Here is a 26,927-nt window from a genome sequence, read left to right as displayed (position 1 = left end):
AGTTTCATTTTTGTCAACAAGTCTCTAATACTCAATACAATTAAGCCACATCTGATTAATGATGGCTCATAAATACCACGTTCATCTCTTCAGATAAGAAGACAACTCTCTATTTGGCAATACAGAATTAGAACATTTTTGCTGAGGAATTCCATGCTAATTTTTAGCAGTTTCTTCTACTGGAAGGAACTCTACCCAAAGGGACAATGGTAAGTCAAGCAAAAGAAGCACACAGGGCCAATCACAACCATCCATATGCAAACTGAGTTTTATTGGTCATTTGTATTTCTACTACATAATGGTTATATGAATGGCAAACAGGAAACCCAGGAAAATGCCAAAGATAGCTGCAAAGTACAGAATTTGTTTCCCAAGGAGAACGACAGACTCCAAATTTATTATGTGTGGAGAAGAAACCAAATATTATCACAAATGTTTCTAGAAACCATTCAAAGCTTAAGTGCAACAGAAATGTGCAGCTGCCTTTTAGCACCACAGGCTGTGATACCAAATGTACACAAAGTCCATCAGGATATAAATACTGACTATTGGTATAACAAGAGCTACAGACATGGCATATAACCTGGAAAAGGCCTCAATTCCTGTCCGTATTTCAGCACAAACTGCCTGCCTGATGTTTTTCAATGCTTCTTGATGCCCTATTTCCCCATCTGCCAAAACCCAATAATGGTATTAATCGCTGTGTTTCACTAAGGAATTCTATAGAGTCACCATCCCTGGAGGTACTAAAAAGACCTGTAGATGTGGCACTTGGGTACATGGTTTAGTGGTGGACTTGGCAGTGCTGGGTTAACAGGTGGACTCCATGATCTTTGAGGTCTTTTCCGACCTAAATGATTCCGTAACTCTCCGATATCCTACATGCCACAGTAACGTGAGCAGCAAAGTTACAGAAACACTCACAGATGAAGAAATCTGTACTTTTTTACTAGAACAGACTATTTTAAAGTATGTAAATTATATGAATGTGTGAGGTAGCTACTGCAAGAACCTCTCCTAAAAGTAACAGTTGATAGTTCCATCTAAGTCTAAAGCTGGAAATTATCAAGGTCTCCCAATGAAGCTGCCAACACCCTGCATTGGCTCTGCCCCCCTGACAAAACAGAGCTCACAGACAAACTACTGCATTCCTGTACATTAACGGTGAAGGACTGGAGAAAGTGAAGCTGCTAATCTTTACTGTACAGATGTTTTAAAAATAACAGGCACCACCCAAGGCCTAAAAGAGCAACAGGGAAGTTAAACTATTGCTTTTTTGCAAATTAAGAAAGTTTGCTTAATTCTGTCAACATTCGAACTACCTGAGCCTACCACAGTATGGTCTTGATCCATTTTTTAAAAATGTTCATGGTATTGTTCAAGTTGCTCTCTCAGTTATGCTTAAAGGACAACTCTCATCTTTTTCTTGGACAAAAGCTTTTTTCCCCCCCTAGAATACAGCAGTCATGGGCAGAAACATCTACGGAAGAAAAATGCAGATGCTAATGTGATGAGAATGGTGAGGGAAAAAAAAAAAAGGAACTACTTGTATTAATTTAATCCAGACCAGATGAAACAAGGGTTAAACAGAATCCTGCCATGGCAGGCACAGAAAAAAAAATGTTACTTATACATCTGTGCATTGTTACAGATAACATTTTGTCTTCCTTTTGACAAGTGCACTTTCCTGTTTTTGTGTTTCTTGTCACATTATTAGTAGATGACAAAGTTCACTCCAAGAATCTGTTACAAACACCAAAACAAATACTCTCAAGAGGGCCCAAATTACAACACAGACACTTGCTGATTTCCCCATTCTAACATTCCAAAAAAAATTTATTAAATAATATTTGAAAATACTAAGCTTGCTATGGAAAATACTATTTCCATTTTGCACACTGACAACATGGTACTTGCTATTTGTCCAACAATATGAAGACAGCAATGTGGTCTGAAGTTGTATTTATCTTTTTGTATGGAAATTACCACACTGCCTGCATTCAAAATATTACAACAACTGCCAGAACTAGATAAACTGCAGTAATGGTAGTTTACAGCAACAAGACCACACCAAAGTCTGAAGCCCAGACTCCTCATCTCTTTATGAATCAACTAATTTCATTCTTCTGGTTCAGACCTGGGCCTGGATTTCTTGAAAACTCAAGTCTCCTAACCCAGAAAATTAGTATTTACTCATTGGACAAACTCACTCATTAGATGCACCTCATATCCACAAGGTACCCCTTTAAGAGATTTCAAAGCATTCCACCCTGGTAAATCAGAACACCCTCTCAATATCTATTATCTTAAAACTTATCTAAACAGAAGAGAGTCAACTCATTTTAGATACGTTTACGATTTTAATGAAATTAAGGCAGTTATTGGAGATACCTCTTTCAAAGCCTATTATCCCTCAAGTTGGAAGGAAAGTGAAGCATGGAAATGTGATGAAACACAGCACCCCTTTTCCAAGCAGCTGTCTCACACACAGAATATATTTCTACTGGGAGAAATGTTAATAATTTCCTGCCTTTCTGAGGTGGTCAATGGTGTTGACTGTCATTAGAATACAGTAGTATAATTTTCCAAATAATCTGACAAAATTACATGAGAAGGTATTTACAGTATATGCATTCCTTGCTCTGTTTTTGAGGGTTCAAACAGGCACTAACCTCTAGAGAATGAAGTCACAATTCAGTTTGCTACATTGCTCTTCAAACTACTGCAAATTCTTACAGAATTATTACATTCCATTGAAAATATCTGTGCATGAATTCCTATACAGTGACATTCTATTGTTCTATAGCAGAATCTCTTAATCCCACATTCATTTCTAGTTGATTATTTATGTCTTATCTCAACTGTACAGGAGCCCAGCACATTCAGTGCATACTAGCAATGACAGCTGTTGTGTGAGTCCATCAAACTTCTCCCATGCTCTCACTCCAGCTTTTAAAAATATATTTGGATACACAGGATCTAGGCCCTCCTATTTGTGATGTTCTGAAATGCAGGCTCAGAAGCCCTAAAAGTTCTGAGATTCCAGGTGAATGCTGTACTTAACTGAAGTTCCTGTGAAAGATTCACAACACTCAAAGGCTGCTGAAATGCAGAAATATAATTTGTGTGAATTAGAACTATTATGAAAGAAATTGTTCCATGCCTTATGTATTAAGTACTTTTCCTAGATCTTATCTTCCCTTTAATTCAGCAACATGTATAAACAGGTAAAAACATAAACAATGCCCAAACCCAAACTGTAACTATTGCTAAATACTGGTGATTATTTTTTTTATTGTGTTTCAAAACATGTGGTTCAGGTGAATAGCTCTAAAAAAATGAAAATAAACTTGCCAACAAGAATAGAACTCACTAAAACTAGGATTGTACTCAAAAGTAACAGCAGAAGAGAAATGTTTCAAGAATTAATTTAAAAAAGTAGAGAAAGAGGCCATGAATAAAAGCAAGACATTATCACAATTCATGACCAGTTTAAAATCACTGTATTGTCTGTTTCCTCACATGACACACAGTTCCCTAGATCCCAAGGGAAATGCTGCTGATGTCTTGGTCAGCATTTTTCTAAGTTTATAAATGTTCAAAGCCCAGGAAAGTAAGAGGAGAGCAGAAGGCAGCAGTATCCCATCCTGAAATTCAAACTGGTAGCCAGAAAGTGGTGGGAAATTACATATTCAATTCAACAGTGGTGTTTGGCAGTTGTGTAGTATTTACTCTTGAATTTGGGTAAGAAAGTGTACTGGAAAAGAATTTAATTATTCTGACTCATAAAGGTGCTGACAAGACAAGACAAGACAAGACAAGACATTTCTGCCTCTGTTTTTTTCCCTCTCTCTCTCCAAGGATACTGAGTGCTTTAAAAATTTAATCCTCTTCAGACAAAGTGTGACATCGATTCTGCATTTAGGTGGAGAGAGATTGAGTTTGGAATACTGCATCCCTACTAATTTAGAAGGAGAAATATCTACACAGGATATTCAAAGTCATTGAGTGCAAAAAACATTCAAATATCCTGCTTTTTAGGGCACATCAAAAGTTTTTTTCAGCACTGGCAGAATAAGAATTACCACTTGAAGATTGCAGATGATAAAAAAGGAACCAATCTATAGTGCCTACCCTTTTGTTAAAATGGGAGTTAAAGCCTTCCAAGTGTTTAAAGGCTATATGAAAGAGAATGTGGTGATTTTCAGCCATGGTGTATAAACCACCACCATTTCACAGGAATACTTTGTCCCAGGTGCCAACACCTCTCTGAAACAACTGTGCCAGGAACATACCTCAAGATGCCAAAAGTGGATGAACCACTGCTACCCTAACTGCAACTACTCCTAAATAACAATAACAATAATAGCAATAACAATATCATAACAATAGTAATAATAACTTATGTGAGAGACTCTTTCTATTGTATAATAATTTCAGGTTACAATGCTGACAGCAAACACAACAGTCATGAACAGTACCAGCAACCAACTCTCAAAGCTACCACATATGCAATCACTCTAAAAACTTATTTTCACTCCCAATAAATTATACTAATATGGATTAAAAATCATGAGATCTCACAATTTACAGCACTGGCTCAGTGGAAGACTGCAGAAGTTCTGCTGGGACACATATATTATTTAGATTTACATTACACAACTCCCCTCCCCAGCAGCACCTCTACTCACCACAACTATGACAGAAAAATCTTCCTTACAAAGATTTAAAAACCTTTTCAGGCACCACAACTTTAATTGTTTGGGGGAAGTACTTCAATATAGTAGCCAGTCTAAGCTATGCCTGTCCAACAGGTTTCTGCTTGGACTTTGCATTCTTAAGGTGGTTAAGAGTGTGCTTTACTAGCACAGACTTCACTGCTCTCTACCTGCAGTGTGCTCCTTTCAGCTACCCAGACCACACCAGCCAAACTTCATTAGGTGAACACTGCCTCCTCCTAGGCCCCATGAACAGTGACTAAACTACAGGAGAGAAAGATCAGCTTCCCCAACTTAACCACAACTTCAGCAGAAATTGTTCTGATGAAATTTTATTTCCTCATACTGACAAATGCAAGTATCAAATGCAAGGAAAAACTTATGGTCTAAGCCTTCCCAAAACATTATTCATATACACAGTCCTTCTGAAGCAAGACATCCATCCTATCCAAATGGCACCTTCCAGCTGAAAAAAATAATTTTTTAATGTTGGTAAAACAACTCCTTGTATCTTTATCAAGATAAAATCACCGAAGTGAAGGACATAAATTCACCTACAAATTCAATAAATAGAAATTAATTGTATTTGATATCCCTGCATTTGCATTTTCTTTACATTTGGCATTTTTACCTCAAATCCCCTTTTTTCACCAATGCCACTGACTAATAATACACTGCTGATTTCATGCCTTACATATTTCCCAGCTGCCCACAAATATAAGCCCAAACTTCATTATTCGGTAAAGTTTTGTAATTTTAACTATTCCTGTATGGTCAAACGGTAGATCTGCCACTGCAGCTGAAAAAGGCAATAGTGACTTTTTAAAGCTGAAGGGGAAAAAAAACCCAAACATCCCCAAGTAATTCCAGAGGTCCTTTCTAACCGCAAAAGGGTAAAAATTCACCTCATATAAGGCTTATAGAGAGGGGAATTAAGAAAAGCCTTATAGAGAGGGGAATTAACAATTGAACGGGTGTCTGTTTCACATATGCATGGAAATCAGACCTGTAAGTAAGCACAGGATTAGTGCATCTCTAAATCAAGGAATTAGGACAAACCTGGCATACATAAATATTTATATTTTGAAATTAACATCTGAGCAATATTTACCCTAGGCTGACCCTGGTGGAGCTGCTGGAGTGCTTGCACTCAGTTGCCTCCACCAGAGGAATCTTTAGCTCAGACCAGTGACACAGAGCAGCCCAAAAAAGGATTGGCCCCCTGCCCAACCGGCTGAGGAGGCACTGCAGGAAGTACAGCTGGATGTGTCCTCCCTTCAAAAGTGCTGGAATTGCCAGCCCAAGCTACCAGTCAGAGATAATGACAAGTCAGTAATTAGACATGAATTACTGAGAAACACTTCCAAATAGGGCTGCTTGATACAAATGCTTGCAATAGCACAACTAATTTAGGGAGAGATCTCCTTGCTAAGGCAACTTGATGACACTTCCACCAACACTCTTGGTACATCCAACTGCATCTATACACAGCATAAACTTATTTTCTATTCTGCATTGCATTAGTAAGCTCATGCCAGGAAAACCTGCCACTTTAAGTCAAAGAATCTGTACAAGCAGGTAGAGATTTAAGCCCCTACTGCTCATATTTCACCACATGGAAGGTTTGTCATGGTGCAAAGAATTTGAGACATAGGAAGATGTTCTTCCAACCCTTTGAAGCTTTTGACCATTGGGAAAAAAAACCCCACCTAACAGTTGCCTATCATAGATAGGCAATTTTTTCTTAATTTATAGAACACAAGCAATATAAAGTATTTTAACTTCCCCATCTTCCAAATTATATCCAAAATAGCCATGCTACTATTTTTCCTATTAAGCCATTTCTCAGCAAAACTACATCTTGTCCTTACTCAATACATGCAGGTAAGAAATAACTGTCTCACTGTAAGTAGGAATTTACCAAATACCTGTTCTAGGTGCAAACGTTCTTTCCAGTATTCTGGTACCCACACCAGTAAGGCTTTACCAAGACAGACTTGTAACCCTGAATTTAATTTCACTTGCAATATTCAGAAAAATAATCATAACTAAAGAAGTGCAATACCTTCACACTTGTTTCTTCCTAAACTGACAACAAATTCCATTATCTACAACCCATAGCTTCTACATGGAATTCAAATTCAGGAAAGACAAGTTTGTTCCTATGTATAAAACACAAGATGTGTCCATAATCCAAAACAAACCCAAAAACAGAGATACAAAGTTGCCTGTAAAACACATGATGTTTGTAAAGCAGTGTTTAGCTGCCTAATTGAGAAGGTGCTGTGGGAATTGCAAGAGCTGCCAAAAGCTGAAGAACCAGCAAGGGAGCAAAGACAGCTGTTAATATCCAAGCTGGATAGAACATGAAGAAACAGAAGAGTAACCATTACAGAGTCTAGTGTGGAATATAGAGCCCAGGAAGCAAATATAAGCAAATGGAAAAATTACTTACCATGAGACAGATGTCTTAAGGCAAAAAAAAAGAAAAAAAAAAAAAAGATAGCAGAAAACGATAAGGCTGCTTTGGATAGAAAATCAATTTAAGCAGAAAAAAAATACATTTTAAGTCTCTTTTCTGCTTCTGTATTGCACGGAGATAATCCACAGCAGTCAAAGTTCTTTCAAAGCAATTTAACAGCAATGATACCAGGTGCTAAGTGAGACACATTTTAAAGAGACTGCTTTATCTCACAATACCACATGAACATGGAACAGATTAACTGATCAGAAAAGCTTTTGATTTGAGCAGACACTGTAATTTTAAGTAGAGAACAGGCTTAGTTAGAGAATTCAAATATTTAGGAACACATTACTTTGTTAAAGGAGAACCGAGGACGTCTGATTTCTTGTTTCTGACTTCTGGGTCCTTACCTGGCCTGTTTGTGGCAGCCATAATGAAAACCTGCTGCCGATTCTCCAGCCCATCCATCTCGGTGAGGAGCTGGTTCACTACCCGCACACTGGCTCCTGACTTTGGAAGGAGAAATTTGTCAACAAAATCAAAGGAACACTGGGAATGTGACTATTTCAAGGTAAAAGAAACAAAAGATCTACTAACTCCCTGCACTGAAATATTACTCCAAGAAAAAATTTATTTTTCACACTTCCAATGTAGCTCCATTGCCAAGTCCTTCTCTCATACTCTTAGTATATCTGCATCCCAAATTCATGCTATCTACACACTTCCCAAATATTTTTACACGTGTCAAACCTTTTCTTGCCCATCAAAACTAAAGGACTCACTTGAAGGAGTACATACAAATATTTTTACTAGCTGCTTTGATATCTACCTCAACAGGACAAAATTTCTCAATATTCAGTTTTTTGAAGGAAAAGAGTTCTTAAATATTGAAACCTCTGAAACAAAATTTTAAGCAGGTGAGCTACTGAGAGGTAAATAGCAATTCCATAGTAGTGACATCCTATAACCAAACTTAGTAACTTAACCTGAATTTCTCTGGATATTTTTTTATATATGCATACAAAAAAAGTATTAAGCTTTATAAAACTTGACCAATATATTTCACTCAAATAAAAGTTTAGTGAATTGCTTTTCTTGGGAGATATCCTTCTGGGAAATTCTGTTGCCTGCAATGTCCCAAAAGCTGTAACTGAGAGGATTGATTTGTGGAGATATCCCAAGGCAGACTCACTTCACGGTCAGACCTCCGAGGGCACAAAGCATCAACTTCATCGAAGAATATAACACAGGGGGCAGAATTCCTGGCACGCTGGAACACCTGACGGACAGCACGCTCACTTTCACCCACATACTGAAACAATATGAGACACAGCATTGAAACTATGTAAGACACGAAGGTTTTGCAGTAGTTTTAAACACTATTTAAGGCACTTTGCAAGGAAGAAATCCAACCCAGTAATCTGCTTTTTTTCAGACAAGTCTCTTATCTCTGTTTCTTTACTGATCATGATTTACAGGGGAACTGTCACTAGCTGACTTTTGACAATTTGCAGTACATTCAGAGTTTAAAAGAATTCCTTTTTTCTGGACAAGAACTCTAACTTGCCATAATTTTGGTGATGAGAATTAACAAATACAGTCTTAGTTAAGGACCCTGTTGTTCAGCTGTTCCTAAACAAACCCAGTGAGCAATATGAACACAATGAACATCTGAAGTTCATGGAGTTGTTGCCTGAAGACAGGCTTGGTGGTAGGGAACTGAAAAGTCAGCCAGAATTTCACTCTGAATGTTGAATTGTAGGAACAGGGGCTGTGAAGCTGTAAATTGAAAAACTTAGTTTTTTCCAAACAAATATGTTTTGATACAATTTATATGTTAACACAGTCTCTGAACCACAGCCAACCATCTTCTCTGTATTTCACATGGAAGTTGGGCTCCTCATTAACTTAAGTGTTCTATTTCCTATCTGTATCAATACTTGAAGTAGGCATATAAAAAAATGTTTGGGAAGAGATAAAATCCAGTACGTGGGTTTCAGCTTCCACATTACTGATAATGGCCCCACTACATGGGAGCTGCAGCCACCTTGCTCAGCTCAACACATTCTCTTGACTCTGAAAGGGACTGAAGTTACATCACAGCACCTCTAAGTCCAGTGCTTCGAAAATTTGAACTACAGCACTTTTATCTGTTGACATTTAAAATCTCCATGCTACAGAAAAGCAGTGATGTATGTAGCTGGTCATTTACAAATCCTACTTCGAGTCAAGAAGGGTTACATGCCACATAATTTAAACTAAGATAAATATTTAAGATACACAGGTGATTTTTTTCTTCCCACATGAACAACTTCACTGCTAAAAACTTTAAGGAGAGGTTAAATAAGGCAACTCCAGCTGCACCAGTACCAGTTGTGTAATTATCAGGAATTTTGCCTGCCCCACATTTTGGACAAGAATTCCATACATAACAAAAGCCCCATGATTAGCATGTACCATATTTAGCAGCTCAGGACCTTTCACAGATATGAAGTTCAGTCCAGACTCGTTTGCCACGGCCTGTAAAAAAGGCAAAGACAGATAGATGAAGATATATAAAACACACGTTTATCATGTCTGCTTGGGTTCTGTCCATGGAGTAATAAAAGTAATAAACAAATATAAGGGGAAGAACATACAGATAGCAACTGTTTGCAAAATATAGAAAACAGTACAAACTATAATTATATGTAATTAAGAGTGGGAGGGGAGTGGGGAATTTAGCAATGTATTCTCTCTCCCTGATGAGGGAGCTCCAGATTCACACCCAACCCCCCCACACCAGCTGCAGAATATCCAGTAACTATGGGACTTAAAGATATATTCAACACCCTAAGAGCACCTGAAGACAAAATGAGAAACAATCTGAAATTTGCATGATTATCTGCATTTACACGGAGATGTGGCAAGAACTGAAATGCTCAAGAAGCACAACAGAAAGAACTATTTTCACTAAGAGCTGCAGAGTACTCCCAAATACATAATTTAGTTATAGTAAAATATTCCAAACAGAGTTTCTTCTCATCTTTGCTATTTCTTCCTTAATCAAGCTCATTCCTTCAGGTTTTGCAGGAATTCCCTCTCCATTCAAGTAAAGTTATAACTTTCTGCAAGAAAAATCAAATCACTTCAGCACAAAGGCCTAAATTTAGATTTCTGATGAAATGTGGTGCAAAAGGCCAACTTCTTGCACTATGATCCAGACTCATCCTACAAAAACATCCATTTCAAGAGGATTCTCCAGTATTTTTAATGATGTTTAGAAAATGCATTACCTTAGCTAACAGTGTTTTGCCACACCCTGGAGGCCCTGCAAGCAGGACACCAGCTGGAGTAGTCAGGCCCAGAGCTTTAAACTGCTCCGGGTTTCGCACAGGTGCCTAAAAAAAATTATCATTGTTATTTCTGGAATAAAGAAAACAAGAAACTTTTCATTTTAGTTACAACTGGATGAAAAATCATTCATAGCAAGTTATTTATCCAATTTTTAATAGACTAAAAGAATAAAAATTTGATCAGCAACTTAATATCTTGCACTGCTAATTACCCCTAAATGGGAGAAATATCCTTATTCAGAGGCAAAGATTTTATTTACCAAAGTTACCTAAAGGTGTTAATGTTCAAGATTGCTAAGCTTCCAGCTAAGTAGTCCCCAATTCTTCGTGTGGTAGTTGCATAACCAAGGTTATTGGTACACAACTTCTAGAATACTTAAAGATTGAGCAATACAAACACACTGAAAGCATGAATATGAAAAGCAAAATATTAAATACAAACACCAGACTTCAAAGAAATTCTGAAGTAAATTATACAAGCGTGACTGCTTTAAATAAAGATATTGCAAAATAGCCCTATACCTTAAATAAATATTGAAAACCAACAGGTTTTTTTCCTGCACAGGGGGGAGTGCAAAAGCCCTTTGGAAGTGAGGTTAGGACATACCAATATTGCCATGGTCAGCTCCTCCCGAACATCTTCCAGGGCTCCGATGTCTGCCCATGTCACATCAGGGATTGTGACAAAGCCTTCTCTCTTGGCAGAGGGCTGCACTGATGACAGTGCAACAATAAAATCATTCATCTCAATGCACAGCTTCTGCAGCTGCTCCTCAGGCAAGGGGGCTTGCTCCTTCAGCAAATCCAAAAGTCTCTGCAATTCATCCTTAACGTACATGGAAAGGGAGGGAAAAAGATTATGCAACTGGGTTAGATTTCCAGAACCATTTTTAGGGCTTTTTCAAAGCCATACTTCAACTATCAATCACATTATTATATATAATGCACATAAAATATGCAAATTACTATAAATGATAAAAATGTTTCCGGGAAGCTCTGTATACATTTAACAGGTCTGAAGGCACTGAGCTGAGCCTAAAAGATGCTACAGAAAATGAGCTAGCACATGTATTTTGCCTTCCAATTCTTCCTACTGCTTCTCCCACATTGACTAGGAAAAGTTATTTCCATGATGAAATTTCCAAAATATGTATTATTTATATGTATTAATTCTACTTTTAACAAGCAACTGCTTTCAGGAATAAGTGAAAACTGCTGGACAGCACAATTCCAACAATTTGCAGAGTATTCAGTTCTGTATAAACTGTTAAAACTCTGAACACACTTCTAGAACATTCACTTTGATTTAACACCTATCTAATTTCAAGACAACTCATTTCCTCAGCCTGGTTAGACCTGGGTTCTGGAATCAGGCCCTGCAAAAATTTGGGCAAACAGGACAGAGATGCAGGGTAATGCTTTTCTGCACTGCCCCATGTTGCAGACCACAGCGACCAAGGGAGGTACATTCCAATTTCTCCAATCAGTTCCATACTGGGAACTGAGAACACATTCCACGAAAGAACTTTAGATCTTCACAACATAAATGCATTCCCATTCTAATACAAAAGGCAGCAGCAAAGCAAACTGGCACTGCACTACAAGTAAAACTGTATCAGGATTTTCATTATAAAATAGAGGGGAAAAAAAAGTAAAAACTCTGTTAAGTTTCAATGTTTTTCCTACAGGCGTAGAAAGAAAAAGTATCAATTCCTATCAAATTCATACAGGATAGTTCTACAGCTGATCACAAAGAAATACAAGTGCTTCGAATGCCTGATATTCCTTTTAGGTCCTCCCTCCTCCTCTTAACAGAGCCATTGAGAGAACCTCTGAAATAGCCAGGACCACTGGGTTTGTTTACTCTAATTGTGTGAATGATTTTTAAAGGTTTTGTATGTTTATTTTCCCATTATAAACATAATACAAGGGTTTTAATGACAATACCCTGTATTAGACTATGTCAACCTCCTGCCAGCTATCAAAACATGGCTTTGTTAGGATTAGACTTCCTCATTCTCAATGACCCCTTTGATCATGGTGATGTTGATAAAAGCTGCAACTACCTGCCCCTCCCCACTTTCTTCTGGCTACAGCAGGCCCCAGGAAGCACTGGGAGGTATAAGCACTATGCTTATGTTACACTAATACAAAGGCTTACTACAGCTTTTTATACTGATTCTTGTCATCACAGCAACACTGCTCTGTGACAGCCCTCCTGAAAACAGAACCCGAGCACAATGTGCATTTAGGCCTGCTTATCTCCAGACAAATCTTTAGGAGGCCTGCACATAATGAAGGCATATACAGACTCTGAATTTTGAGAAGTAGGACCAAGGATTTCTATATAAAGTTGTTCTGCTTCACTAACCTTCATGTTACTTAGACCAGAGTAATTCTGGCACTTGAAATACTAATTTCTGCAACAAAGATCCGCTCGTGCTGCATTTTCACAGCTCCTCTCTTACTCAAACCTGCTACAGGTACTAGACACATGTGATTTACTTGAAGTCATCACATAGCTGGAAGGCAAACAAAGGCTGCATAAATACTTCTAGACTGGTTTACTGTAACTCTACCAGGTCAGGGAAGAGCCCTAGGCATCATCACAGACATATCACTGAGGGCACAGCAAACAGGTGGTGCAAAATACTCAGTTCAAGTCTGATACTTATAAAATTCTGTTACAGTCAATACACTTTTGAAGAGAGGTACAGCCACTCTTTGAAACTCTGCTCTGTTAGAAGACAAAACAACACAACACAAAACAAAAAATCCCAGGGAAAAAACACACCTTGTATAAAAACATGAACATAATTTTTAGGAGAACTGGGGTTTGGGATCTACTTTTCCAGGCCCACTATATGGATCATTAGCAGTTATGCTCCTGCCTTACAAGCTGCCATTTCTACATCTAAATTTAATATTAGGTTGGCTATGGATGTTTGATAACTTATGAGTAATGACTTTCCTAACTGCAAAGTGGCACAACTCTTCAGATGTTAAAAACACACGCTTCAAGGAACACATACCTTAGGTGGAAGTTGTGGTTGGTTGGTGCGCTCTTCCTCCAGGATGTCTGCTCCTACCCCTGGGCTTCCTTCAGCTGTGCTCCCCCCAGGTGTGTGGTGCTCCCCAGATGTTATCAGGACCCTGTTGACTGTGCCCATGGCTGCCTCACGGCACAGGGCCATCAGATCAGCCCCCACATAGCCCGGAGTCAGCCGTGCCAAATGACGGAACTCAAACGACTCCGGGAGCTTCAGTTTGCGACACAAAGTCTGAAGAATTCTAATCAAGTACGGGAAGAAAAAAAAAAAGAAAATATAAACTGGAGAAAAAGCTGTTAGTTTTTTTTTTCTTCACATGAAAACAAACAGCATTTAATGTCTCTTTCAGTCCACATGAACTGAAATAGCACAGTGGGAAATTTTTGCTCAAGTAGGAAGTAACCACCACTGAAACCCACAGAACTGTGCTATAAACTTCCTGTCACTTCTTAAACAAAACCCAACAGCCTCAACCAGGCATTGCTAATCAGTAGTTTTGACGACTTAAGAATTACAGGTCACCTTTCAACTCCAATATTAAAATCTGACAGGGTAAATCTCAGTGTACCACGGAGATACACACAAGTTATCCTCTGATAAATTTAACCTTGTACTCCTAACAACCTAAGGCTGCAATATCTGTTCCATGCCACTTTTTAGAAATTTATTTATTGAAGAATATTTACAACAAGCTGTTCTGCAAGAAGCAAATGAAATCAGACTGTGTGAGAAGCTCTGGTTTAATCTTCAGTATCTTTACCTGACCACAGAAAGAAGAATACAAGAATACAACAGCAAAATATAACTTCATTGGGAAAATATTTTTAAAAGGCAGCACAAACCAAAGAAGTCCAGATCAGTAACATATTCCTAGTTCCTATAAAAACTAGTTCAAATTATTTCTAGCTCAAATAACGTAACTATAGAAAAGTTATAAAAAACCCAAGTAATTAAACTCTTCAAAACTCTAAAGTTGTATATATTTCATCTTTTTCCCTCCCCACTAGCAAGTTCTGTCATCTCTTTTCAATCTTTATTAGGGATAACAGCCTGTTTCTCAAGATTTTTTAACCTGTCTGACAAGAGCTGCAGTTAATCGATTGAGTTGAAGTGTAAACAGTTCAGGACTACACATGGCTCATTCTGAATTTGCACAAGAAAACACTTTACAGGTAAAGCAAGATCTCCAGGTACACTTTCTTATCTCACTCCACCCCTTAAGGCTGCAGAACCACAAATCAGCAGTTCAAATCTTGCCTTCAGCAAGACTCACCCTGTAAATCAGCACACTGTGAGGACTTATAAGGTCTATGCAACCCTTTCATTTTAAAATAAAGGAACAAATCAACACCACCATGCTCTCCAAAAAAAAAAAAACCAGAAAGCAGGAGGAGGGAAGAATTTAAAAATAAAATCATCAGTCCCTGGAAACCTACATCTCCAGGAACAAAAATACAAACAAACAACACCATGAATGCCTGTGACTCCACTCAAACCTGTGAATGATCTCTACACACCACGATGGCTCTGCCATCCACAACTCCTCTCCATGCTATTTTTGGGAATATCAGCATTTTACCATGCTCCTAGGAACTATCAGAGAATCACAATCTCCTCAGGTACCCATTAGTTCTGCCTCTAACCACCTGCATGTCTTGCCCACAGCCAAGAGGAACGCAGTTAGTACAGGGCAGTAAATCTGGAGGAAAAAGAAAGGGAAGAGAAAAAAAAAAAAAAAAAAAAAACCCAGTGGGAATAAAGGCCTGAGTGCTGACAACACAAAGTGGGCAATACTGCAGGCCACTCTGTTTGCCTCTTCAACCTGAAAATATTATTATTTGAAACCAAGAAACTTATCCTTTAACCTTTCTTTCCTTTCCATAACAAGATAAGCTGTAAATTTTTCAGACTTCCCTTCCTGTGTTTTTTGCTGTTGAGAAAATGTGTAGCAGTTCCTTTTTAATTAAAGATGCAAAAATGGATTTATTTCTTTTAACTTAGTCTGATAGTCATAGATCTTTGGAGTAAAAAAGGACAGTTACACAACACAGGATGACTGCATCTCAGCTTAATGCCTGGACTGGTGTATTTCCATGAGGAAAGGAATGGAAGAATCCAGGCCTGCTGCTTAAGGTACAAACAGGCTTTACGTAATTTACATTCCTAATTTAATAACTACATTGGAAGCACCAAAGACAGAATGTTAACTTCCTGAACATGAGGAAAGACACGTTATGTCTTAAATAATAAAAAAATTAATAAAAAAATTACATCATCTGTACTGTTAAGGCACTAGGAAAGTTATTAACATAACATTAAAAGGAGATCTGCACATAAGAATGGAAATTACTCCACATGTAGGCAGAGCTACCAAGATAGGTGCTCACTTAATGTCTTCTGCAACTTTTCAGTGTGTGCTGACCCACAGGTGTGTACATGTACAAACAGAACTAAGCACACCAAAGTACTTTTCCTTAATTTGTAAGTCAACTTGCACATTATTTTCTTATTTGTCAATGTATCAAAAAGAAAGTTTAACTTCACAACACATACTTCTCTCTTGCCCCTTCATCTGGGATCCCTAAACAAATTTCTCTGTCAAATCTCCCAGCTCTCCTCAGTGCAGGGTCCAGGGAGTCAGGTCTGTTTGTCGCTCCAATAACAAGGACCTGGGTAGTGGCAGCCACATTATTCAGGTCTAAGGGAAATAAGGAAGGAAGTCAGTACACATATTCACTGTCCAAACTTTGTTCCCATATCTGTGGGACGCTGTTTCTGCAGCACATTATAGTAGTCAGCAGAGATAAACTACTCAGTCCGACTGAACTGCTGTTCGTCTCTGTCTCTACTACCTAAAACTTGAATTTTGCACAATCAAGAAAAAATTTTAAAATTAACAGATTAATTAATTATTAATAAATTTAACAGATTCCCCATTATTTCTGTTTCTACAACAGACAGGCTTATATAATGCTGTACAGACCACTGTCAAAATATTGTAGTAACACCCCTTCAAATTTATTATGGTCTTCCCACCATTGCCCAGGCAAACTGAGTCAAAATAAGAAAAATTATTGCCACTATCTCCTCTAAAGTAAGTACAAGTCACTACTGAAAGGAAGCAGACAGTGAGCCTGATAATTATAATCTGTTTTTAGCACAGCTGTTCCTGAAACTCACCATCCATACAAGTGAGGAACTGAGCTACAATCCTCCGCTCCATGTCCTTGGATGCGACTTCTCTCTTTGGGGTGATCGCATCGATCTCGTCAATGAAAAGGACACAGGGAGCACTGGACTAAGGAACAGGGAAGATTCATAATTACAAAATCACACTGACAGAGTGTATTACAAGAAAGAGATGTTTCAGGTTTTCTGATCTCTAACTCTTACTGTAAATCTGCTGTACAATCAAGTCCTGGAATAATTCTGCTGTTCTTGCTGACAATCTGGAGAGCAAACAGACTATGAAACTTCACTGATCTGAAGCTATGGAATTATTAAGGCATGAGATATTAAATTTTAGACAGTCTCCAAACAGTGTCTAAATTTAAATATACCTCTGTGTTGCCTTATGTTTTCCCTAAATATTTCATTGTGACTGCCTGCTGAAGTCCATAAATGACAAGCACACAAGAAAGGTCTGGTTAGGTTTATTGTTTGTTTTGTTAGTGACATTAGAGCTGTGGAATTTCAAAAGTAGCATTATTGCCACACAGAAAGAAACAAGAGCAGTAGGTGGTCATGGAACTTCAAGACTACTACAGAGCCCGACCACATTCAAAGAGTAAAAATGAGCAGTAAGAAACTCACAAAAGTGTTCTAAACTTCCATGAACTTCATTAAAATCCAATAATAATACGGATCAATAATTAGTGTAACTAATATAACGGTGCTTAGCTGATGTAAGATCATCAATATTCCCGAAAAGCACAAGTTGTGCAAAGGGATACTTAAGGAAAACAGCGGAGTCTTGCTCCAAAGAAGCCCCAGGTAAAAAGCCGGCGGCTCCCCAGCAGCACTGGGTGCTCCCAGCTCCGGCTGCGCCATCTCGTGGTCATCCCCTTCCGCTGGGACCGAGGGGAAAAGGCCGGGCACATCCCACGGCACACAAATCATGAGTAATCTTTATTACCGGCTTTCCCCCTGCACAAAAACTGCTGCGGAAACTACCTAAGGGAATGTAGGAGACTATCAGAAAGGCAAGAGATTTTATGTATTTTATTACGTATTTTATGCAATAGATGTTATTTCTGTAACAGTAATTTACAGCAACCTCCCCTTGATCACTACACATACAAAACATGCATAATTTCTAAAAACTCCTTGTCATAACCTATGTAATTTTATTTTAAACAACTTCTTAATAAGGATCTCTAAAAATTAAAATTTAGTATGAACAGGAAACATAACAAACAGCTTTGCAAACAACCTTTTTGCCCTGTTTAGGGGCATACTTTAAGTACCTACAAACAGTTTAGGGGGAGAATAGAAAAATGAAATAAAGTCAGAAAACCAGAACATTCTCAGGTCAGGAACAGAAGACCGGCCTCATGAAATAAAACATCAGCCTCATACTAAAAACCAGAAACATCTGCATTTCTTAAAATTATCTCAACCTGTCTTGTTCTCTTTGCTTCCTACTACATCCAGAAGTCACACCAAAGCAAGACTCCAACTTTAACTTTTCTCCTGCTCTTATCATGTTTGTTCCAAATTTCCTGCTTTCTGCCTAGACTGCCACAGCCTAAAATCTCTCAATTCACTCAAATTCCATGCCATACAAAACTAGTAAAAACCCGTTGTCACAAAAAAGCACAATGAATGGCTCTTAATATTTTTTTTTTTTTTACATATCAAGCCGAGCAGATCCAAATATGTAAATAATTTATGTTGCTCTCTTTACATTGCTATGATGAACCATCTTTTGTCAAGGCTTCAGAATAGTAAGCTTTGTGCTCTGTGAGATCATGACAGTACAATGGAATTCTGGTCACAGAAGGGGGGACAAGTCGTGTGTAGCAGGATAAAGATTCACTCACATTTAATTCAAACCACAGCAATGGTATGGATCTTTATAAAGAAAAAGACAAACAATTCACAGAGCTATTTTCAGTGGGCATCTTACCACAGCCTGCTCGAACAGTTCTCTCAGTTTCTGCTCAGATTCCCCTGACACTCCAGACACAATCTCTGTTGCTGCCACCTTCAGCATTGGGAGCTCCAGCTCCTGGAGGAAACAAGGAATATTTTATGATATATCCAGAGATTAGAAAAGCTGGCTGTCCTTGAGGACGAACATTTTTCAGTATGACCTACAAATTACATACTCAAGACAAAATCTTTAGGAATTGGTAAAAAAGATAAGGATCATCCTCCAACTTAAAATGGGTAACAAAGCATTGCTTAGCAGTGTGGAAGGTATTCCCCAGCAGGTTTGGCTCCCAGAGTCCTGTTCAAGAAATATCTGTGCAGGATTGTACAGCAAGATATTTGCAAACCTCACACTCAATGTTTTCTGCTATATCACAACTGCAATTTTAATAAACTGTAGCACAATAGTGCTACAGGTTGTTGCAGCCTATTCCAAGGTCTTGGAAATACATATAAAAGAAAACTATCCCAAATTTAACATATAAAAAAAAATGAACCCTAAGTTATGCAACTCAAGGCTACCAGGGACCCTATGGTGCCCAAAGAAAGTAATTTGCCTAAAAGAGCACTACTGAAAATTCTCTTATGTAAAAAAAATATTTAAGAAGCAGTCATTAAATTTATTTAATCTCCAAGTTTTTCACTTGTGACATGTTTCTTTCCTCAAATGTAGTACCTTTCCAGCGCACAGATACTTACTGAAGCATTAAATATCATCAAATTATTCAAAGGGTTCTATGTTACAATAAGAAAGATATTCTAATATTACAAAGAAAACATCTAAATCTTCTTAATTAAAACATCTGAAACAATGTCAGAAGCGTGTAACCAGCATTTCAGGAATAAATATCTTTTATTTATCTGCACTACAAAAGTCAGTAATTTATGTGCATCTAACTTTAAGGATATAATCAGTAACATTGAAGGAGCAACTGTATTAAAGAAAAAGAAATGTCCACAGTTATCACTGAGAGCCCTTTAAAGTCCTTAGATTTATATCCAAAACAGAACAGTAGCACAGTAGCTTCACTTTCACCCCCAACTATAAGAACAGTAGTGTCATGTGCTCTGAAAACATTAGTATGACACAGGCAAGGCAAGATCCAGTTCAGAAATCAGCTGTTTAATAACCAACAGAATCAATGTAATGCCTCATAAAAGGTGGTAAGGTTGAGCCTAGATCAGAAACAGTATGGTAAATTTAACCAAAATTATCTTTCATTTATACCCTTCTTAAAACACCTGTGGTGCCTGTATTGCTCTGTTCTGGGAGTGCCTCAAAACAGTTAAATTACAGATAAAACCTTGTCAACGTGACTCTTTATGTATGAGGTTCTATCAAGCAAAGATTCAGATGGAATACAAACAAAGGAAGTAAAGATTAACATTTCAGACTATCATAGGATGGTTAAAATGAAAAGCTCTAGTCTCTTCTGACAGAATATTATTCTCTGTCCCTCTAAAAGTAACTCAGAAAAGGAAGAAGCTGTAAATGTGAAGCCATCTCACCCCAGCAATTGCCTGTGCCAGCAGTGTCTTCCCACATCCTGGTGGCCCATGCAAAAGAAAGCCCCGAGGTGGAACCACTCCTAAGTGGGTGTAGACCTCAGGATGACGGATGTGAAGGAGCATCTTGCATATTTCCTGTTAAGAACAAAATAAATCTCCATTTAAATTGAAGAAATTAGTATTTGCTATGCTTATAGACAGGGCTAAATAAAACAAGTTCTGTTGAACAATCTGAATTCAATGACTGCTTAAAGAAAAATTAATTAGAGAAAAGCCAACAACCTTGCCTGTTGGTATAAGCAGCTTTACTCAGTGCCATGCAGATGCATACTCATGCCATTGCAGAACTCTGCAGTATTTCTTGTCATTTTTCATGACACATTTTATTCAGTGCATCCTGTAGCCCACCAATAGAATTTTAACTAACCTTTAATGTTTCATCATTGCCTCCTACATCCTCAAACTTCACTGAAGGGTGGTAAAGCTCTGACCCCTTATTTCTCGCTGTTAAAGAAGAGAAGACACAAATTTAGCCATGGCGTAAATGTATTTGCTAATACTGAACAAAACGTACTCAGCCTAAACAAATAGCCAAGCACACAGTGTAATATTATTTTATAGTAGTAGACACGGGATTGCAGTATTATTTTAGTACAACATTAAGGCTAAATTTCTCTTAAAAACTGCCTGGGGTCACTTCTCTGCACATCAGAAAATACTTCTCTGGTAACAGATTACAAGATCTAATACTATCTCTTTGTTTGGAGTAACATACCAAAAATAGCTTCTCACCTTTCTTAAGTAACATGGATTCAATTTCTCTATCTACATCTGGAAATTCTCCTTTTTTCCTTTTTGCTCTCCTGCCCTTTGTCTTCTTTCTTTCACTTTCCAAGACAGAAAATTCTGTTGGTTTCTAGGACATAAAACCAGAATTATATACACAAAACCTTCCAAGTCAGTGAACTTCTGCAAAAACTTAAAACTAACAAAATGGGTGTCTATGATGCTTAACTTACACAAATATAAAGACAAGAAAGGCAGGAACGTACACCTTTTTGCAGGAACTCTTACTTAGGATTTGCCTTATTTTTAAATGGGTCAATTACAACAGTCACTTTTTTCGTTAAGACAACAGAGCAAAAAAACCAAACAAACCCCCTCAAAACTACTAACCAAAATCAGACACCAGTTATTTACATGCCATGGAGGAATCCACTTTGGGCATGAATGCAACCATACAAATGTATTTATTCCACTGGAAACAAGTTTTATTTCTAGTAAGTCACAAGGAGGTGTAAGAAAATGTTATTCAGTGCTAACACAAGTTAAATGCATACAAGATAAGTACTATTACAGGATAAAAGAAATAAAAAGAAGTTTCCCCAGGGTCACTAAAACTTTACCATTGGCCACGGAAAAACACCTGCTGTGGCTGCAGCAAGCCACAGCCCAGGTAGTGGTCACCGGCAAATGCAATAAATAACAGCTATGTTCTGCTCATCTTTCTCTCAGTATGGACACTAATCTGGGCCTCTTTGATACTGACAATTACATTTTCCTCAAAAAAATCTGGAAGAAATTCATTATTTGGTGACTTTCTACCTTCTGTACAAACATGCTTGAAATGGGCCTGTGGCAAGCACATTTCTCTCTCTCTCAGGATTTTTCATAAAGGTGCACAGAGAGAATTGAAAGAAAACTATCTGTATTTCTGCTCCTTGTTTTTCTCATGTGGAATGTGTTTGGAGAATTGTTTACCTGGAATAGTTCCTTGATTGGATCAAGGTGGATTGTTTGGGCCTGATGGCCAATTCAATCCACCTGTGTCTGGACTCTTGCGAGAGGGTCACCAATTGTGAGTTAGAGATATAGTTAGAACAAGTAAGTTTATATTTTTTTGTATCTTCCTTTATATAGTATATTAATGTATTTTAACATAATTATAATAAAGAAATCATTCATCCTTCTGATTGAGTTAGACATCCTCATCTCTTCCCATCAGGTTTACCTACATTTACAACATGGGCCAATTCTATTTATGCATCTACTTAGAACACCTCGGGTTTGTGAAACACAAAGTACCTCAGAAATCTCTTTTTTCTCCTCTCCTTCTCCATCCTCAGAAAGGTCAATGAAGAAGTCTTTCCCATCAGGAGTTTTATCAATGTACCAGCCACCATCAGAGATTCGTCTTTCACCTCTGGATTCTGGTGCGAGGCTGCTCGTGTGAGGTGCTGTTCTCACACGAGGAGAGGTCTCCACTGGGTCATTTTTTGGAGTGGATGGAACAGAATCAGGATTTCCCTTCTTGTATAAGCTCAGCAGGGAACTGTTCATGTGATTTGCAGACTGCAGATTTACACATTTGTAAAGAAAATACACAAGGTTTTAACTAGGATTATTTATATTTAGAGGTCAATGGAAACTATTTAATAAACATAATTTAGCATTATCCCCTGCTGGAGAAAATAGATAATGCATCTTCCAACCCACTCCTCTGCAAACCAAATGACTGCATATAAACCTGCATGTGTTGGCTGAAGGAGCAGCAGCCTTTGCAATCTACCCTGGAATGACTCCTGTTAATGAGCAGGCACCTCTTTTGGCAGTAGTTGGAGATGTCAGTTCACCCATTTGATAGCCAAGTCCTTCAGGTTCTCAGTGTGCCTTCCCAAAAGTGATTCCCCAACACAAATTCCTCTTTTTCCTTCAGGAAGCCTTCTTCCAGCTCCACAGATTCTCAGTTGGAATTGCTACCTCTGACTAGACCTTACCTTTATCTCCCTTTTCAAACCCTTCAAGTGCAATTTCACAACATAGAATCATATATTATACACCTACAAACAATCATAATAAAATACAACTTACTAGATCTTCTGGATAATCATCATAGTCAGAGTCATCTGTGCCACTTCCAGTAGTGCTTAACAGGGAAGGAAGACAAAAACTATTAATTTATCAGAGCAGAAATGCAAGTGAGACACCTGTAAAATAAAACAAAAGTGATTTATACAATGTGGTTCCCCATAATCATGGTGTGTATATGATGCCTAATTTCTCTCCAGCCTAATGCTGGGAGAAATTCCTGTCTCCCATGCTTTCAATCTTCTAGCATTAAAAGTTAAAACTTAAAACTTACATCTTTTCCAAGTGTATGATGAGTTGGATCAACTTGCCAACCTGTCTGAAAGACTGACCTATATAAGTGATGTAGAGTTCACTCTGATTCAGTTCACCAAGGGAAATAGGAGCAAATCACTGCTGAACCAGAACAATCCTTCTGACAACAGTGTCCTACTTTCCCATGAGATCCTTAATATCTATTCCAGGTTAGAGAAAACACAGCACTCCGTGAGATTATGGACAGAGTTAGGAGTCAGGAAATCATTCCAATCTCACACCCACTGGTGATTTACTCTGAACAGCCTGTCTGGCAGTCTCATCTCTCAGACGTGGCCGGTATCTCTCACACCCAAGAACGATTAAGAACAAAACAAAGGAACTGAAACAAAGGGCATTATGTGGAAAACTATCAAGGAAGCCATAAGGTTGTCCACTAATTCAGGGCTGTATGTTCCCCACAGCAGAGAAATCATAATTGGCTTTGATATCTGCTTGTCTTCAGCACCAAAAAAGTTTCCAATAACTATAGGTAACTTCTGAAGAACACAAGCCTATGGGATCCACCTGCAGCCTCGAAGCAATCAAAATATAATAAACCAAACCCAGAAAGCTTTAAAGAAACAGTAATAGCAATGACATTATTAATCTAGTGGTAAAAATTCTTCTTACTCATTTTTTTCTTGTTGTCTTGCTCTTTTTGCCACATGTTCAGATTCTAAAACTGCCAAATCTTCACGTTCTTTTTCATTACTGATTATTTCAAACACTGGAAGAAAAAGTTCAACCATGTTAAGAATTAACAGCCAAAGCACAATCAAAGAATTTGGAATCTTGGACACAATATTAACAAATCTACCTTTTGCAACTTGTATCCTAAAGGCATTTCTTTTTCTTCGTCCATAATCTACACTGAAAAAAACCAAAATAAACAGGTTGCACCAAATGATTTTTCCTTCAACATAATGTCATTCCTAGTGGAAAAGATACATGGGAAGTTGATTCTCAAGCTTCCACACAGGTTCTTATTAAAAACTACCTGGGCAAAAACGTGATTGTCCTGCTGAGCAAGCAGGCAAGGTATTAATTAGCGTCTTACTGGATCCTCTATTCCTCCCCCATGTCTCCACTGAGGTGTCATTTTCTCTCACATTTTAAACTTGCTGGGGTAAACCCCAACATGCTGCAACTAATCTGCAGCTTTTTATTTAAAAAAAAAACAAAAAAATCATCCCATAAAAAACACAAACCACAGCTAGATCTTATAATGCCAATGCATTAATAAAATATGGGTCATTAATATATCAACAGAGGGAAATAATCTCATTGTTTCAATCAACCTCAACAACTGCTAATGAAGGTATAATAAAAGAAAATTATAACTTTCATAATGAATGTAATGGATCAGACTAATATATTCTACATTTTGAACACAGGATACAAGAAGACAAAACTTGGCTCACCTGTAGGTTTTCTGCAAATCAGATGCTAGAATTCCAATGTCAACATACTCCCCACATTTACTACTTGCAAGATACTGAAATGAAGAATTTTAAGCAGGGAATAAAATCTTTGTCAATCACTTCACCAGAACAGCTCTACCAAATATACCTATTTTAAATTCTTCCCTCCTTAGAAATCAGAATCAGCTTTTCACGCCTTGGAACACACCAGAAAGTATTCCCCAATGACATAGGAAATGCTTATTAAAGCACAGATTACTGGGCAGCTCTGCTTCCTGGGGAAAGGCAGCATCCTACACCTGGGGAATTTGATCACTTCTCTTGGGTCAGCTCTGTTACTTTTATTTAGCAAGAAAGCTAAATAAAAGTAACAGAGCTGACCCAACACCATCTTATTGTCCTGGTTCCCCTCAGTTATCCTCCTTTTGGTTTAGATCTCCTGCCCTAAAAATGAAACCATCTATGTGAATCAGCAGGGATACTCTCATAAGAACAACTTTAATCTTTACAAGACGTTTCAGAGAGCACTACAGAGAACTATGTTAAGAAAGTGAATTCTCTCTCTCAAACATTTTTATTGCTCTGACAGCAGCTAATCCAACCCATTTTCAAACCCCATTTATGAAAGTGTGAGAAAATGTACTAAATTTCATGTACAACTGTACTCCATTTGCTTTCTTCCCCCACTCTCCAAATCAGCAGCAAGAACTTTTGATACCATAAAGATGGATTCCTTCTTGAAAAAGAGGAAGAAAATCCAGAATCATCCTAAAAGATCCGGTATCACAAATGTCAGAGCAAGGAGGATTTCAAACCCTCATTTAAATTTATAACTCAATACAAAACACTCAAACTGAATACGTATTTAGCTTTTAAAATTCTGCTGCACTTCAGATCACCTATGGGCAGCTCCTGCTCAGCACAAAACATCAAGGCTACCATAAACCCAGCTGGGCTTTCCACTTTGGAATAGTCAAGACACACTCAGTGTGATCTTGTGAATTAAACCAAGCAGCCACTGTCTCATTTTAAGGAATTAGAAGTGGAGTGCATTTATACAGAGGCTCAGAAACCTGGTGTTCAAGCTACAAAGTCATTATAAACCATCATAAGATGAGATAAGATGCACTTGAAGGAATCACAATTTTCCCTGTTGTCCCATGTATTTGCGAAGTAATCCCATTTTGCCCTTTTCTCAGCTGTTCGATAAAATCACCGAGCATATTTCCAAATACAAACAGCATTTGCCAGTATCACAGAACCGCAGGATCATTTAGGTTGGAAAAGACCCCTGGGACCATCAAGTCCAACCCCTGACTGATCACCACCTGTCCACCAGACCACGGCACTGAGTGCCAAGTCCAGTCCTTCCTTAAACACCTCCAGGGACGGCGACTCCACCACCTCCTGGGCAGCGCATTCCAATGTTTGATCACCCTTTCTGTGAAGTTCTTCCTAAGGTCCAAATATATACATATACACACACCATTTACACATGCAGATGTATAGGTGTATATATACACACCACATGTATACATATACACATATAAATATATATATATACATACGCATATATACACATAGACACACAAAATAGGTACATATATACATATATATATATATATATGAATTACTTTGAGTACTCTTTTGCCCTATTCATTCCACATGTGAAGCAGCAGCAGCCAGCCTCAAGACCAGAGCTACTAAAGAGGGCAGGAGCATGATAGAATAAAACCCCCAACTTTAAAGAAATTTAAAATCAATAAAACAAACCAATAGACCTTTCTAAAGCCTTTTTAAGGCCTTTCTAAAACCCTCAGAGGCAGGGCCGTGGTTCGGTCCTCTCCTGCCACAGTGCGGGCCGGATGCTCAAGGCCCCTCAGCCACAGCGGGATACACGAGCCCCCCGCCGGCTGCTGCTGCCGGTGGTACCGGGGGGTCCCGGGGGTGCCGGGGAGGGCGGGCGGTACCTGCTTGATGCGCTGCTTCAGCCGGGGATCGGAGACGCGGCCGGGCCGGCACCGCATGGCCGCCACCCCGCCTGAGCGCGGACTCCATTTCCCAGCATGCCGCGCTGCGCGGGCCCGCCCGGGCGGGGCGGTGCCTACGGC

At 38.4% G+C, this 26,927-nt stretch overlaps 1 protein-coding gene across 2 annotated transcripts in view; it reads right to left on the bottom strand.

The window, feature by feature from the left end:
* Window positions 1-26,879, bottom strand: part of NVL (nuclear VCP like) — a 38,284-nt gene extending 11,405 nt beyond the window's left edge. Inside the window, exons 1-18 of one of the 2 annotated variants that reach the window (XM_031504195.3) lie at window positions 26,787-26,879; window positions 24,817-24,890; window positions 24,213-24,265; window positions 24,026-24,122; window positions 23,102-23,156; window positions 22,316-22,582; window positions 21,023-21,146; window positions 20,658-20,734; window positions 20,231-20,365; window positions 18,696-18,797; window positions 16,748-16,865; window positions 16,121-16,265; window positions 13,550-13,808; window positions 11,125-11,343; window positions 10,458-10,562; window positions 9,640-9,702; window positions 8,375-8,494; window positions 7,593-7,692 (exon numbers count right to left, since the gene is read on the bottom strand). In XM_031504195.3, coding sequence (XP_031360055.3) covers window positions 7,593-7,692; window positions 8,375-8,494; window positions 9,640-9,702; window positions 10,458-10,562; window positions 11,125-11,343; window positions 13,550-13,808; window positions 16,121-16,265; window positions 16,748-16,865; window positions 18,696-18,797; window positions 20,231-20,365; window positions 20,658-20,734; window positions 21,023-21,146; window positions 22,316-22,582; window positions 23,102-23,156; window positions 24,026-24,122; window positions 24,213-24,265; window positions 24,817-24,890; window positions 26,787-26,843 — 2,170 coding nt within the window. In that variant the 5' untranslated portion in view covers window positions 26,844-26,879. The remainder of the gene's footprint in view (window positions 1-7,592; window positions 7,693-8,374; window positions 8,495-9,639; window positions 9,703-10,457; window positions 10,563-11,124; window positions 11,344-13,549; window positions 13,809-16,120; window positions 16,266-16,747; window positions 16,866-18,695; window positions 18,798-20,230; window positions 20,366-20,657; window positions 20,735-21,022; window positions 21,147-22,315; window positions 22,583-23,101; window positions 23,157-24,025; window positions 24,123-24,212; window positions 24,266-24,816; window positions 24,891-26,786) is intronic. The other variant, XM_085575919.1, reaches the window with a different exon arrangement.
* Between the last annotated feature and the right edge of the window lie 48 nt (window positions 26,880-26,927).

The sequence above is a fragment of the Lonchura striata genome, chromosome 3, assembly GCF_050655825.1.
Source record: "Lonchura striata isolate lonStrDom1 chromosome 3, ASM5065582v1, whole genome shotgun sequence".
NCBI lineage: Eukaryota > Metazoa > Chordata > Aves > Passeriformes > Estrildidae > Lonchura > Lonchura striata.
The sequence above is the reverse complement of the archived record's forward strand: the minus strand, read 5'-3'. Positions and strand labels throughout refer to the sequence as shown.